The sequence below is a fragment of the Peromyscus maniculatus genome, chromosome 8, assembly GCF_049852395.1.
Source record: "Peromyscus maniculatus bairdii isolate BWxNUB_F1_BW_parent chromosome 8, HU_Pman_BW_mat_3.1, whole genome shotgun sequence".
Taxonomy (NCBI): Eukaryota; Metazoa; Chordata; class Mammalia; order Rodentia; family Cricetidae; genus Peromyscus; species Peromyscus maniculatus.
The window spans coordinates 53,556,694-53,568,800 of NC_134859.1; the positions used below are offsets into that span (position 1 = coordinate 53,556,694).

At 47.7% G+C, this 12,107-nt stretch overlaps 1 protein-coding gene across 2 annotated transcripts; it reads right to left on the reverse strand.

The window, feature by feature from the left end:
• Positions 1–1,748: 1,748 nt before the first annotated feature.
• Odf4 (outer dense fiber of sperm tails 4) lies at positions 1,749–7,169 on the reverse strand. 2 transcript variants are annotated; one of them, XM_042282242.2, is made up of 6 exons: positions 7,055–7,169; positions 6,751–6,811; positions 6,287–6,576; positions 2,713–2,886; positions 2,296–2,430; positions 1,749–2,100 (listed from the first exon to the last, which is right to left on the reverse strand). In XM_042282242.2, exons 2-6 carry the CDS (start codon positions 6,795–6,797, stop codon positions 1,931–1,933), a joined length of 816 nt encoding a protein of 271 aa, XP_042138176.1. In that variant the 5' UTR covers positions 6,798–6,811; positions 7,055–7,169; the 3' UTR covers positions 1,749–1,930. The 2 variants fall into 2 exon arrangements, with proteins under 2 accessions (XP_042138176.1, XP_015847838.1); XM_015992352.3 differs by lacking the exon at positions 7,055–7,169 and having other exon boundaries at positions 6,751–6,919.
• Positions 7,170–12,107: the final 4,938 nt, after the last annotated feature.

Consider the following 12,107-nt stretch of genomic DNA (forward strand, 5'->3'; position numbering starts at 1 on the left):
AGCTTGCTTTGTAGACCAGGCTGGCCTCAAACTCACAGAGTCACCTCTGCTTCCTGGGTGTTGGGACTAAAGGTGTGCGCCACCACACCTGCCTTCCCAGCAGCCATCATCTTGACTTGTAACCTCATTACAGACCCTGGGTAAGGGCCATACAGACAGGGCAACTCCATTCCCTGACTCTGTATTCCAAGAAAATGGAATCAACGTGCCACGGAGGTGTCTACATTTCCTGTCGACTGCAGTGTTACTCACGGGAACCAAGATACGAAATCACCTTAGGTGCCTGCTAAGGGGGATGAGTGAAAGAATAGATGGAATATGTACACAATGGAATATTGGCTGCTACAGTTTTTTATTGTTTTGGTTTTTTTGTTTTGTTGTTGTTGCTGCTGTTTTTCGAGACAGGGTTTCTCTGTGTAGCTTTGCACCTTTCCTGGATCTCGCTCTGTAGACCAGCCTCGAACTCACAAAGATCCTCCTGTCTCTGCCTACCAAGTGCTGGGATTAAAGGCGTGCGGCACCGCTGCTGCTGCTGCTGCTGCTGCTGCTACTGCCGCCGCCGCCACCACCACCACCACCCAGCTGTATCATATTTTGAAAGAAATCAGAAATGTAGATTTTAGGTGATCTTCCCACATAAGCCATTCCACATTATGTACAGGCTTCAAACATCATGATACGTGTACATATATACACAAGTTTGATTTGTCAATTGAAAAATAACAACCGCTGGGCGGTGGTTGCGCACACCTTTAATCCCAGCACTCAGGAGGCAGAGCCAGGCGGATCTCTGTGAGTTCAAGGCCAGCCTGGTCTCCAAAGTGAGTTCCAGGAAAGGCGCAAAGCTACACAGAGAAACCCAGTCTCGAAAAACTAAAAAAAGAAAGAAAGAAAGAAAAAAGAACAACCAATTTTTAAAAAGAACTATTTAACTAAAGTGCTTCTAGAGTCCTGTCCCTCCGACTCTATGTAAAATAATGTGTATTACGTCAAGGCAATAAGTTGGGGATACATTTTATTTGTTTGTTTTTTGTTTTGTTTTTGAGACAGGGTTTCTCTGTGATACAGTTCTGCCTGTCCTGGATCTCACTCTGTAGATCATGCTGGCCTCAAACCCACAGAGATCCACCTGCCTCTGTCTCCTGAGTGCTGGGATTAAAGGCCCGGCCAAGGGAATAAATTTTCATCCAGCAATGAATAGCTCATAAACTAGGTCTTATTAAAGGGGATAGATTATATGCAGACTTGGAGAATGGTGCCATTTGCACTGTGCTGTCTGGCTAGCCCTGTAGGTATTTGTCTGTGGTCCCTGCAAAAGCTGCAGTTGCTTTTTCCAGCCAGACACACATGGGTAGTTTGGCTTGTTATTTTATTTTTGTTTTTGAGGCCATAGTCTCACTATGGAGCTCAGACTGGCTATCCTCCTGCCTCAGCCTCCTGGGATTATAGGCATGAGTATACTTATGCCTATACCAAGCCTGGCTAAGTTTACTTTGGTTTTTCTGCTTTCAGTGCTATTCCATCAAACCCAAACTCACAGGAACGCCAGGTTAAGTGTTCTAGCATGGAGTCCCTCCTACCTACCCACGGATCTGCGATGGTAGAGGCTGGGCAGGTAGGTTTAGGGACCCAAGGGCGTCAAAAAGTTCACAGGCAGGAAGGACTGGGAAGCCAACCCAGCAACGAATTTTGTTTCTCTCCCTTCCGATCCCTCCTCCAGGTCTCCTCAATGACCACCAGACATGACGAAGAAGAGATGGACAATTTATTCCACATCACCTGAGCCACAGACGAGGCCGAGTTGGGAGGGGAACGCAGGCTGGTCCCCAAATCCTCCTGTGCTCATTCTTTGTCACGACGAGGACAGACCTAGCCAGTGATGGCTGGGCAGGGGGCTAAGACGCCTTTAGATAAATTTAGTGCCTTTTGGTTAATCCTCCTCCTTATCGGGATCCAGGACGTCCTTCTGGCTGCTGGGGGGCTGTTCGGTAGTCATCAGAGGCCCCGTGGCTCTGCTGTTGCAAGGACTGTCGATGGAGGAGGAACTGCTGCCCATCATCAGGCTCCAGAAGTTTTTGTGGTTGAGGTAGCAAAGGACGCCTAGGGATGGGGCACAAGAAAAAGGGAGCCGCAGAGGCATGGAAGGCGACAGGTGAGTGAGCCACGGGGGAGGGAGGTTAGGTCCCTCTGGATTCTCGGGGTGGGCATGTGGGGGCTGCCTGCCCCTTCCCCCCATACATCCTCTTGCCCTGACCCACCCGAGTCACTTCCTTCCCGAGGGCGCTAACCACTCACCACAGGTGATGTACAGGACGAGCACTAGCCAGCCAATGAAATAGCTCCACCCGATGGGGACCGATATGTTTCTCTCCAGCTCGTAGATCCAGAGGTTAATGGGGAACAACAGGAGGGTGAGGAAAATGACGGTGACTGGGAGGCAAGGGTGGAGAGATCTTATTCTCACCTAAGAATCGGACAGGAGTTCTGCCTCATCTGCTGAGCTACGGCCGCCAACCACTCACACCCCTGGAGGAGGAGGCTCGAGGAAAGCAACCCTCCTGTCTACGGGATTCCAGGAGTCATCTCCGCTCCCACTCTCACAGCTCGCCTCCCAGCGCCCCAAACGCTCGCTCCACCCCCAGAGGAGAGGGAGACATGCCCAGGATGACGTGGGACAGGGAATCAAGGACCTTTTTCAGAGCTGGGGGGCACCTTCACAGAAGCTCAGGACGATCCCAATCAAGCCAAAGAAAGGCATTCTCTGCAGGCGGGGCAGGTACGGCAGGTGCAGCCAGGCGGTGAGGGCAAAGCCCAGCCCCAAGGCCAGGATGAAACTTATCTTAGCCACCCCCAAAAGTGGATGGATTGTCCACAGCTTAAAACTGTCTGGGGGGAAAATGATAAAACAGGGAGGGACTCAGGATTCGCAAACGTGAAATATGATCAAATGAACAAATATGAGGAAAACCACTCAGGTCGTGCAGAACCAAAGAAATGCACAACTAAGATCATAAATACTTTTGCTCAAGTAACATTCCTGATCCAGAGACTGCTTGGTAATTCCAACCACTTGAATATATAAAGAAGAGCCAGGGTGGTGGTGACTCACCCCTATGAGCTCAGGACCAGCAAGGCTGAGGAGGAGGAGAGACCTGGGTTTGAGGCTAGCTTGAGCTACATGGTCAGTTACAGACCAGGCTGGACTACAATGTAGTATTTCAAAAAAATAAAAAAATAAAAATAGCTGGGTGTGGTGGCTCACACCTTTCATACCAGCACTAGCAGAGGTGGTCTAATCTCTGTGAGCTACACAGTGAGACCCTCTTTCAAAGCAAAACAAAACAATAAAAAATTTTAAAAGCCAGGCATAGTGGCCCACTTCTTTAATGTCGGCATTCCAGAGGCAGAGTCAGGCAGATCTCTGTAAGTTCAAGGCCAGTCTGAACTTACAGTCATATGTATATATAGAGAGATACACACACACACACACACACACATATATATATATATATATGTATATATATGTATGTATATATATGTGTATATATATATATATACAGTCATATATATATATATGTAGCCAGTCTATATAGCAAGTGCCAGGACAGCCAGGGCTACAGAGAAAACTGATCTCAACAAAACAAAAAAATCAACAGAGTGCATGCCTTTAATCCCAGCACTCAGGAGGCAGAGGCAGGTGGATCTCTGTGAGTTCGAGGCCAGCCTGATCTCCAAAGCAAGTTCCAGGAAAGGTGCAAAACTACACAGAGAAACCCTGTCTCGAAAAAAACCAAAAAAAAAAAAAAAAAAAAAAAAAAAAAAAAAAAAAAAAAAGAAAAGAAAGAAAGAAGGAAAAGAAAAATAAGGACACAAACAGTAATTCTCAAAACAAAAAATATGCAAACTGTCAATGGACTTGCAAAAGTGTTCCTGACTCTCCCTTTTCAAGAGAAATCTTGCAAATGCACTTACAGTTTTAGACCCTGAAGCCTGGAATGGGTGGTAACTGGCCAGTTCCTGAGGTTGACTCCAAAACATCTTCCCTATTGTCCCAAGGCAAAGTGGTTGGCTCCTTCTGAATGAGTCTAACTTCGTTAATGACCATGGCCTCATGGGCCACACCTCTCAGGTTGTTCCTTTCCTGGCATGACTGCATGTTTTTCAGACCCTTTACCCTGTTTTGTTTTGTTTTGTTTTTTTCTCCCAAACTCACTGCAATCTGGCTAAATGGCACCAGATTCTTCCCACACACTAGTCCCAAAGGCTTCTTCCTTCCACGAGCTCAGATGTGGTTACAGGAATGACCGCCCCCCTCACTCTTCCATGACTAGCCAGCTTTCTGTGTTAGTTGCCTGTTCATCTCTGACTAAATACCCAACAGGAACAACTTAAAATGAGAAAGATTTATTTGAGCTCTTGGCTTCGGAATTTAGTCTGTGGTCACTTGGCTCCAGATAATTGGGCCATCACAGTGGCGGGAGCGTGGGGCGTAAACTGTGAAAAGCATAGATTCTTCACTGATTAGAAGGCAGAAAGTGCGGGACATGGTGACCCATACCCTTAATCCAAGCAGAGGGAGGCAGAGGCAGGCGGCTCTCTGTGAGTTCGAGGCCAGCCTGGTCTACAGAGCGAGTTCCAGGACAGCAAGGGCTACACAGAGAAACCCTGTCTCAACCAAAAACCAAACCAAACAAGCAAAAAGGCAGTGAGTGCAGAGGCCAGGGGTGGTGGCTCATGCCTGTGACACCAGCTCTCAGGAGGCTGAAGATGGCTGCCTGTTTAGAGTCAGCCTGGGCTATGTAACAAATTCTAGAATAGCCTGGACTACAGAGTGAGGCCCTGGCACAATACAAACAAACAAACAAATAAAAATCAAATACGCAGTAAAAAGTGAGCACAATTATGCAAAACCATTTAAAACTTTCCAAAAAAAAAACTGGGGATGTGACTCCGTGTAGGCGCTTAGCATGTGTGGGGAGCACCACAAAAAGAAAATGTTGACCAGGCGGTGGTGGTGGTGGCGACAGTGTATGCCTTTAATCCCAGTACTCAGGAGTTCGAGGCCAGCCTGGTCTACATAGAGTTCCAGGACAGCCAAGGCTACACAGAGAAACCTTGTCTCCAAAAAATGAAGAAGGAGGAGGAGGAAGAGGAGAAGAAAGAAAGAAAGAAAGAAAGAAAGAAAGAAAGAAAGAAAGAAAGAAAGAAAGAAAGAAAGAAAGAAAGAAAGAAAGAAAGAGAAGGAAGGAAGGGAGAAAAGAAAGAAAGAAAGAAAGAAAGAAAGAAAGAAAGAAAGAAAGAAAGAAAGAAAGAAAGAAAGAAAGTGCCTAGCCACCTTTGAGTAGCACCACAGAGCAAGATACATATAATCCTGTATCTGCCTTTGTAAAGTTTACGCTTTCTTTGTAGGTGAAAAGCACTCAAGTATTGCTAGTTCGTGTGGTGTGAGCCCCGGGTCCAATCTTCCCATCTACAAAATAAGGTCAGTTATCCCCATCTCTTGTGGTCGATGGACAATTTGGCTGGACAAATAGCATGCCATAGACGATATTTTTTTGTTTTCCCATATTTCTCCTTAAGAAGAGACAATGGCTATATACCTGTTTTTTGCTTCTGTGAAGGAGAATGAACAGACAGAAATGGACATCCAGAACTGGACATTTCGGAAGGGGTGAGGGGAGAGCACGAAATGAAACTTGAGTCAGAAATGAAGCGGCTGTGAGAATTTAGGAAAGGAAGGACTGAGGAAGCCCAACAATGAAGTGGAAGTGCAGAGCTGGCCCCCAGAGGCATGACGTCAGGAGAAGGAGAGGAAACCGGCAGGAACTGGGGAAGCATTGCAAGAGAACACTCAGGGTCCTGGGTATGCAAACCTAGGCGGAAACCGCTCCTCCCAGGTGAAAAATGAAGTTATTTGGGAATGATCCAGACATCTCTCAACATTCTGTGTAGCCCTGGCTGTCGTGGAACTCACCTTAAACTCACAGGGATCTGCCTGCCTCTATCTCCCAAGTGCTGGGTTTAAAGGTGTGTACCATCACTGCTCAGCTCGTCTTGACATTCTTAAAGCAAAGTCCTTTGGACTTTTCCCAAAGAGGTGACAGCTACTGGATCAGGTGAATTGATTTGGCCAAACCGAAGGAAGAAAATAACCCTCAGAGGCCACCATGCCAGCAGAGCCATCTTGCAAGTCAAATGAAGATGGCTGATAGGAGGGAGCAAGATTGTGGGGGCCACCCCGGGGTGAAGGCAGGCTGGAGACCTGGGATGGGATGAAGGGACTCACCTTTCCCGCTGCAGCTTCCAGATAGGCAGACGTACAGAAGCCCTGTGGACATTTTATGGATCGAGGTGTAGACTCTATTGGTGATGTTTTTGGGGTAGCGCTGATGGAAACGACTCTTGGAGGGGTACAGCCATTTCTTGGAGAAGACCATGACCAGAAGAAGGAGGAAGCCCACCAGGCTGAATTCTGAGGCCACCACCTGGACCATCCAGCGGGAGCTGTGTCTCATTCTCCACTGAAGGGGCAGCACGGAGTTGCGGCGCTGCTCCGTGAGTGACCGCCTGTTCCTGCTGCGAGAAGGGCCGGAGGAGTCCTGCCCACGTCCTCTCTGCCCTGCCCAGGCCAGCCCTCCTCCATCTCCCCACCAGGCCTCCTCTTCCTTCCTAGGCCTCTGATGCCCAGTCTCTGCCATCTTGGGTGTTTGTCCTCTCCAGCCTCCCACGCCCTACCCTTTCCACACTCACCTGGCTCTTATCTCCTCAACTTCTTCCTCAGTCAGATCAGGTTCCATCACAAGCCAAGTGTCTGAGGAAGAAGAATGGGGAGACCTCTTGTCAGGCACCTGAGCTCCAAATCCAAGAGAAGGCCTCGCCCCATTCCGCTGAGTGGGCCCTAACTGCCATGGAATATTGCTGGGGAGCAGGGAGATGGGGGATGGGCTGTGGACTCAGCTCCGACCCATTCTCAAAATTTTATTTCTCTGGCTCCAGCCCCCTAACTGTGGATCCAATGCCTCCCCCCTAGCTGCTGAAGGAGAGGGAGAAAGACCTAAATAGCTTCCTTCTTTATTTTTGGATGCTTCTTCCACACATCCGGCACCCTTCCCACTTCTTCCCAGCTTTTCCGCTTTCCCGTCAGGCCTTTCTACTCAGTCCCCATCAAGGATGTGGCCCCGGCCCTCACTGCCCCGTTCTCTTGACAAGGAGTTCCTATGCAGCTCAGGCCGGCCTGGAACTCACTGTATATCCCAGGAGGACTGAATGAAAAAAGAAATAAAGAGGAAAGGAAAGGACATGACTGCTCCTAGGTAAGGTGGAGGAGGAAGTTTATGTAGATACAATGAGAGCAGAGGCAGGGACAGGGACACCTGGGGGAGTCACACGGGAAGAGACGGGAGGGGAGAGAGGGGAGAGAGGGGAGAGAGGGGGGAACCAGCTGCAAAAGCCGGGAGACCCAAAAGACAAGGGGCAACCAAAGAGGCTGGGCTACATAGGGAAGTTTAGGGCAGCGGGGTGGATATAGGAACTGAGGGATGCTGGGAGAACCGGCAGCCAGTGTCTGCTTTGATATGTTAAATAGGCACCAGTGACCTAGGACTTCATTAGCAATCCTCTTCCCTCTGCCTCCCAGGTGTGGGGTGAGGTACCGGTGTCTGACTACTTCTTCTTCTTCTTCTTCTTCTTCTTCTTCTTCTTCTTCTTCTTCTTCTTCTTCTTCTTCTTCTTCTTCTTCTTCTTCTTCTTCTTCTTCTTTCTCCTCCTCCTCCTCCTCCTTCCTCCTCTTCCTCCTTCCTCCTCCTCCTCCTTCCTCCTCCTCCTCCTTCTTCCTCCTCCTCCTCCTTCTTCTTCTCCTTAGGATTTATTTATTTTTATGTGCATTGGTATTTTGTCTGCATGTATGTCTGTGTGAGGGTACCGGTTCCCCTGGAACTGGACTTACAGACAGTTGTGAGCCACCATGTGGGTGCTGGGAATGGAATCCAGGTCCTCTGGAAGAGCAGCCAGTGCTCTTAACCACTGAGCCATCTCTCCAGACCCGCCATCCCTGGCTTCTTTCTTTTTCTTCATCTTCATCTTTTCTTCTCAGTACCAGAAGAGGGAGGACAGGAATGAAGACAGACTAAGGTGTCATGTAGACTGATGAACTTTCTAGCCCTTTAAAAAAAAAACAAAAACAACAACAACAAAAAACAAAAACAAACAAAAAAAAAAAAACCATGGGTTCTGGTGATCAAACTCAGATTGATTGATAAGCTCAACAAGAGCTTTTACCTGCTGAGCTGCCTCTTGGCCCGTTTATGTGTATGTTCATTTGTTTGTTTGAGACATAGTTTCTCTGTGTAGCCCTGGCTGTCGTGGGCCTCACTCTGTAGACCAGGCTGGCCTCAAACTCAGAGATCTGCCTGCCTCTGCCTCTCTGCCTCTCTGCATCTGCTTCTGCCAGCTGTCTGCTTTGTATTTTGTTGTTGTTTTGTTTTGTTTTTTGAGACAGGGTTTCACTGTGTAGTTTTACGCCTTTCCTAGAACTCAGTCTGTAGCCCAGGCTAGCCTCAAACATCTGCCTGCCTTCTGCCTCCCGAATGCTGGGATTAAAGGTGTGCGCCACCACCGCCCAGCGTGGCTGTATTTTTGAAACATCTAATTTACTGATCTTTTGAGGGTGGAGTATCTGATGTGTCTTTATTACAACTGAACCTCGATCCTAAAGCTTCCTTCGCTTCATTTTCACGGAGTACTGCAGAGGTTCAAGAGAAAGGCCTTTTGAGTAGCAGGCAAGCTCTTCCTGCCTGGTTAGAAAACATTCCAGTGTTTCCCCCTTATGATATTAGTTTTGTATTTTAATTTTCTCACTGGTTTTGCTCTTTTGTTGCTCTTCACTTTTCCTGTCGGTGTGCATTTCCACTCTTGGATCTCTTCCTTAGTTATCCGTCCCTGGCATTGTCTCCGGTACCCACATGTGGCTCCTCAAGCTCCAGGTGGCACGTCCCGCATGCTCAGGATGTGGCCACACCGCTTTTTTTGTACCTCAGTCCATTCATCTGGAAGGCAGACCGTAAGACTGTCTCAGGGACTCCATTTGACGGTTGAGATAAAGAACGGAGTCCTTGCTGGCTCCCAGCATATGGTATTGTCTCTGTTCAATTCTATTTATAGTTGTTTTGAAGTCTCACCAGCAACAGAGAAAAGACAAAAGCACAGAGGACCGTGCCTGGCTGACATCCTCGCATAATCATTACTGCTGCAGAGTTCAAGGGAGTTGAAGCAAAAGAAGTGTTAACACTGAATCTCAGAGTTAACTGAGCAGCCAGATGCCAGGGATGGTTCCAACTGGGGACTCATCCTCCTATTCTGGCCTCCCTGCTTCCCTGAGTAGCCTGTTGCCTCTCGGCAGACCAGGACTCTTGTGCACACGGTGGTCCAGCACCCAAGCTGTGCCTCTAATCCCATAGCCCCTGTTCCACGTGCAAACATTCTGGAGCCCTACGAGATAAGTACTGTCCTCAGAACAGCCAGCTAATCCAAGGCTGAACCCTGAGGCTACCCGGTAGGATGGTAGGACGGTAGGATGGTCACTCTGCAGAGCCAGAGATCGCCAGTGTTTCCTTTCTCAGATCCTTTTTGGGGTTTCCTCGAGTTTCCAAGCCTTTCTTCTATTAACAACGAGCAGATCTCACAGCAACGCTTGGAAGACTCTTGAAAATGTGTTTCTAAAGAACGTAACTTCTGGAAGATTATGCCGTGAATGCAATACCACTTTTTATAGAGCTTACAAACAAGGACCACTAGATAAAGCATGATTTACACACACACACACACACTACACACACACACACATCATTGCATAGTTTTTTGTTGTTGTTTTTTTTCAAAAGCAGTGGAAAATAAGCAAAAGTCTCCTGTGGTGGTGACTTCTCAGAAGAGGCTGAAGAGTGGGCGGAGGGGCCACACCGGCTTATACATGCAATTATTGATCACAGTCAAGTTCCTGGGTGAAGTGGTGGGCGCTCATACACCTGAACTATTTTTTTCAGGTTTATTTTTACTTTATGCGTATGGATGTTTTGCCTGCATGGGTGTCTGTGCACCGTGTACACTCCTGGTGTTCTCAGAGGCCAGAAAAGGGCATCAGATCCCCTGGAAATGGAGTTACAGATGATTGTGAACCACCATGTGTGTGCTGAGAACCGAACCCAAATCGTCCTGAAGAGCAACCAGTGTTAACCGCTCAGCCATCTCTCCAGTCCATAATCTTAAAAAAAATTAATAATTGTTGTTCAGTGGACCAGCAAGGTGGCTCAGAATGTAAAGGTACCTGTTGCCAAGCCTAGAGACGATTTTTGATCCCTGTGGCCCCGAACACACACAGAGTGAAAGGGAGAATAAAATGTAACTTAAAAATAAATATATGTGGGGGATGGGGAGATGGTGCAATAGTTAAGAGCACATGCTGTTCTTCCAAAGGACTTGGGTTCATTTCCCAACACCCACATGGCAGTTACAACTGTCTATAACTCCAAGATCTGACACCCTCACACAAACATACATGCAGGCAAAACACTAATGCACATAAAATAAAAATAGATAAATTAAAAATAAATAAATGTCATTTCAATTTATTTATTTATTTATTTATTATGTATACACTTATACACTGTTCTGCTTGCATATTTGCCTGCACACCAGAAGAGGGCACCAGATCTCACTACAGGTGGTTGTGAGTCACACCATGTGGGTGCTGAGAATTGAGCTCAGGACCTCTGGAAGAGCAGCCAGTGTTCTTAAGCTCTGAGCCATCTCTCCAATCCAATTAAAATTTTTTGTTTGTTTTTTTCAAGACAGGGTTTCTCTGTGTAGTTTTGGTGCCTGTCCTGGATCTCACTCTGTAGACCAGGCTGGCCTTGAACTCATAGAGATCCGCCTGGCTCTACCTCCGGAGTGCTGGGATTAAAAGCGTGCGCTGCCACCGCCACCCGGCTCCAATTTTAAATTTTAAGAATTACTTTTCAGAAGATACCTGAAAACAGCTCGAGCCGAGAACACGCCTCTCATCCCAGCACGTGGGAGGCGAAGGCAGGGCATCAAGCATTCGAAATGACCCCCAACTGTGTAATGAATTTCCAAGCCTACAGGAGACCCTGTCTCAACAGCCAAGACAAATCCAGATGTGTTTCACACATATTTAATCATACCAGGGCTACATGGTATGATCCTATCTGAATAAGGGGGTGGGGAGTGCAGTAAAGAAAGGAGAACAGTTCAAGAAAGGAAATGTAATCTTAGTGGCTTCCAGCTCAGCAGCAGAATGTTTACGGAGTCACAATACATAAGGTAAACACTGCTTGATGGATTTCCACTCTTAGCATCAACAGACAGACAAAGCTACAAAGCTTGGAAGAATGCAGTGAAGACAGACACGGGTGAACACAGCAGCCTCCACGTTACCCAATAAGAAGTCTGGAAGAGTAAAGCAGAGAGGTGAGTAGAGGGAGGGTTGGCAGATTCAGGCTCAGTGAATCCATTTCCTCAAGGTCTCAACCCCTGACTGGAGTAAGTGACACATCCTATAAGAAGAACTGGAATTGTGTTTCTGTAAAAGGCCACATAATAAATACACAGGGCTTTTATAGGGCGGAGAGACGGCTCAGCAGTTAAAAGCACTCACTGCTCCTACGGAGGATCCAGGTTCAGTTCCCAGCACTGGACGGTAACTCACAACTGTCACTCCAGTTCTAGGGAAGCCGGTGCTGCTGTGACAGCCACAAACTACTATATGCAGATGATGCCCAGACATACACTGAGGTACACACAGACACAGACACAGACACAGACACACACACACACACACACACACACACACACGCGCGCGCGCGCGCGCGCGCGCGCATGAATATTCTTAAGTTTTTTGAGTACGTCTTTACAACTACCCAGCTTGGCTAGCGGAGTCTAAAAGTCTCCACAGACAGCTGTTCCAGTATATAACACTTTGTCCCCCCATCCTCTGGGTCACCTACTCCCGGTGGGATTAGGCTCTAATTGTCCCGGTTGTCTCCAGTTTCGATAGCCCTTACTGATCTTGGGCTCCTCCTGTCTCACTTCCTTAC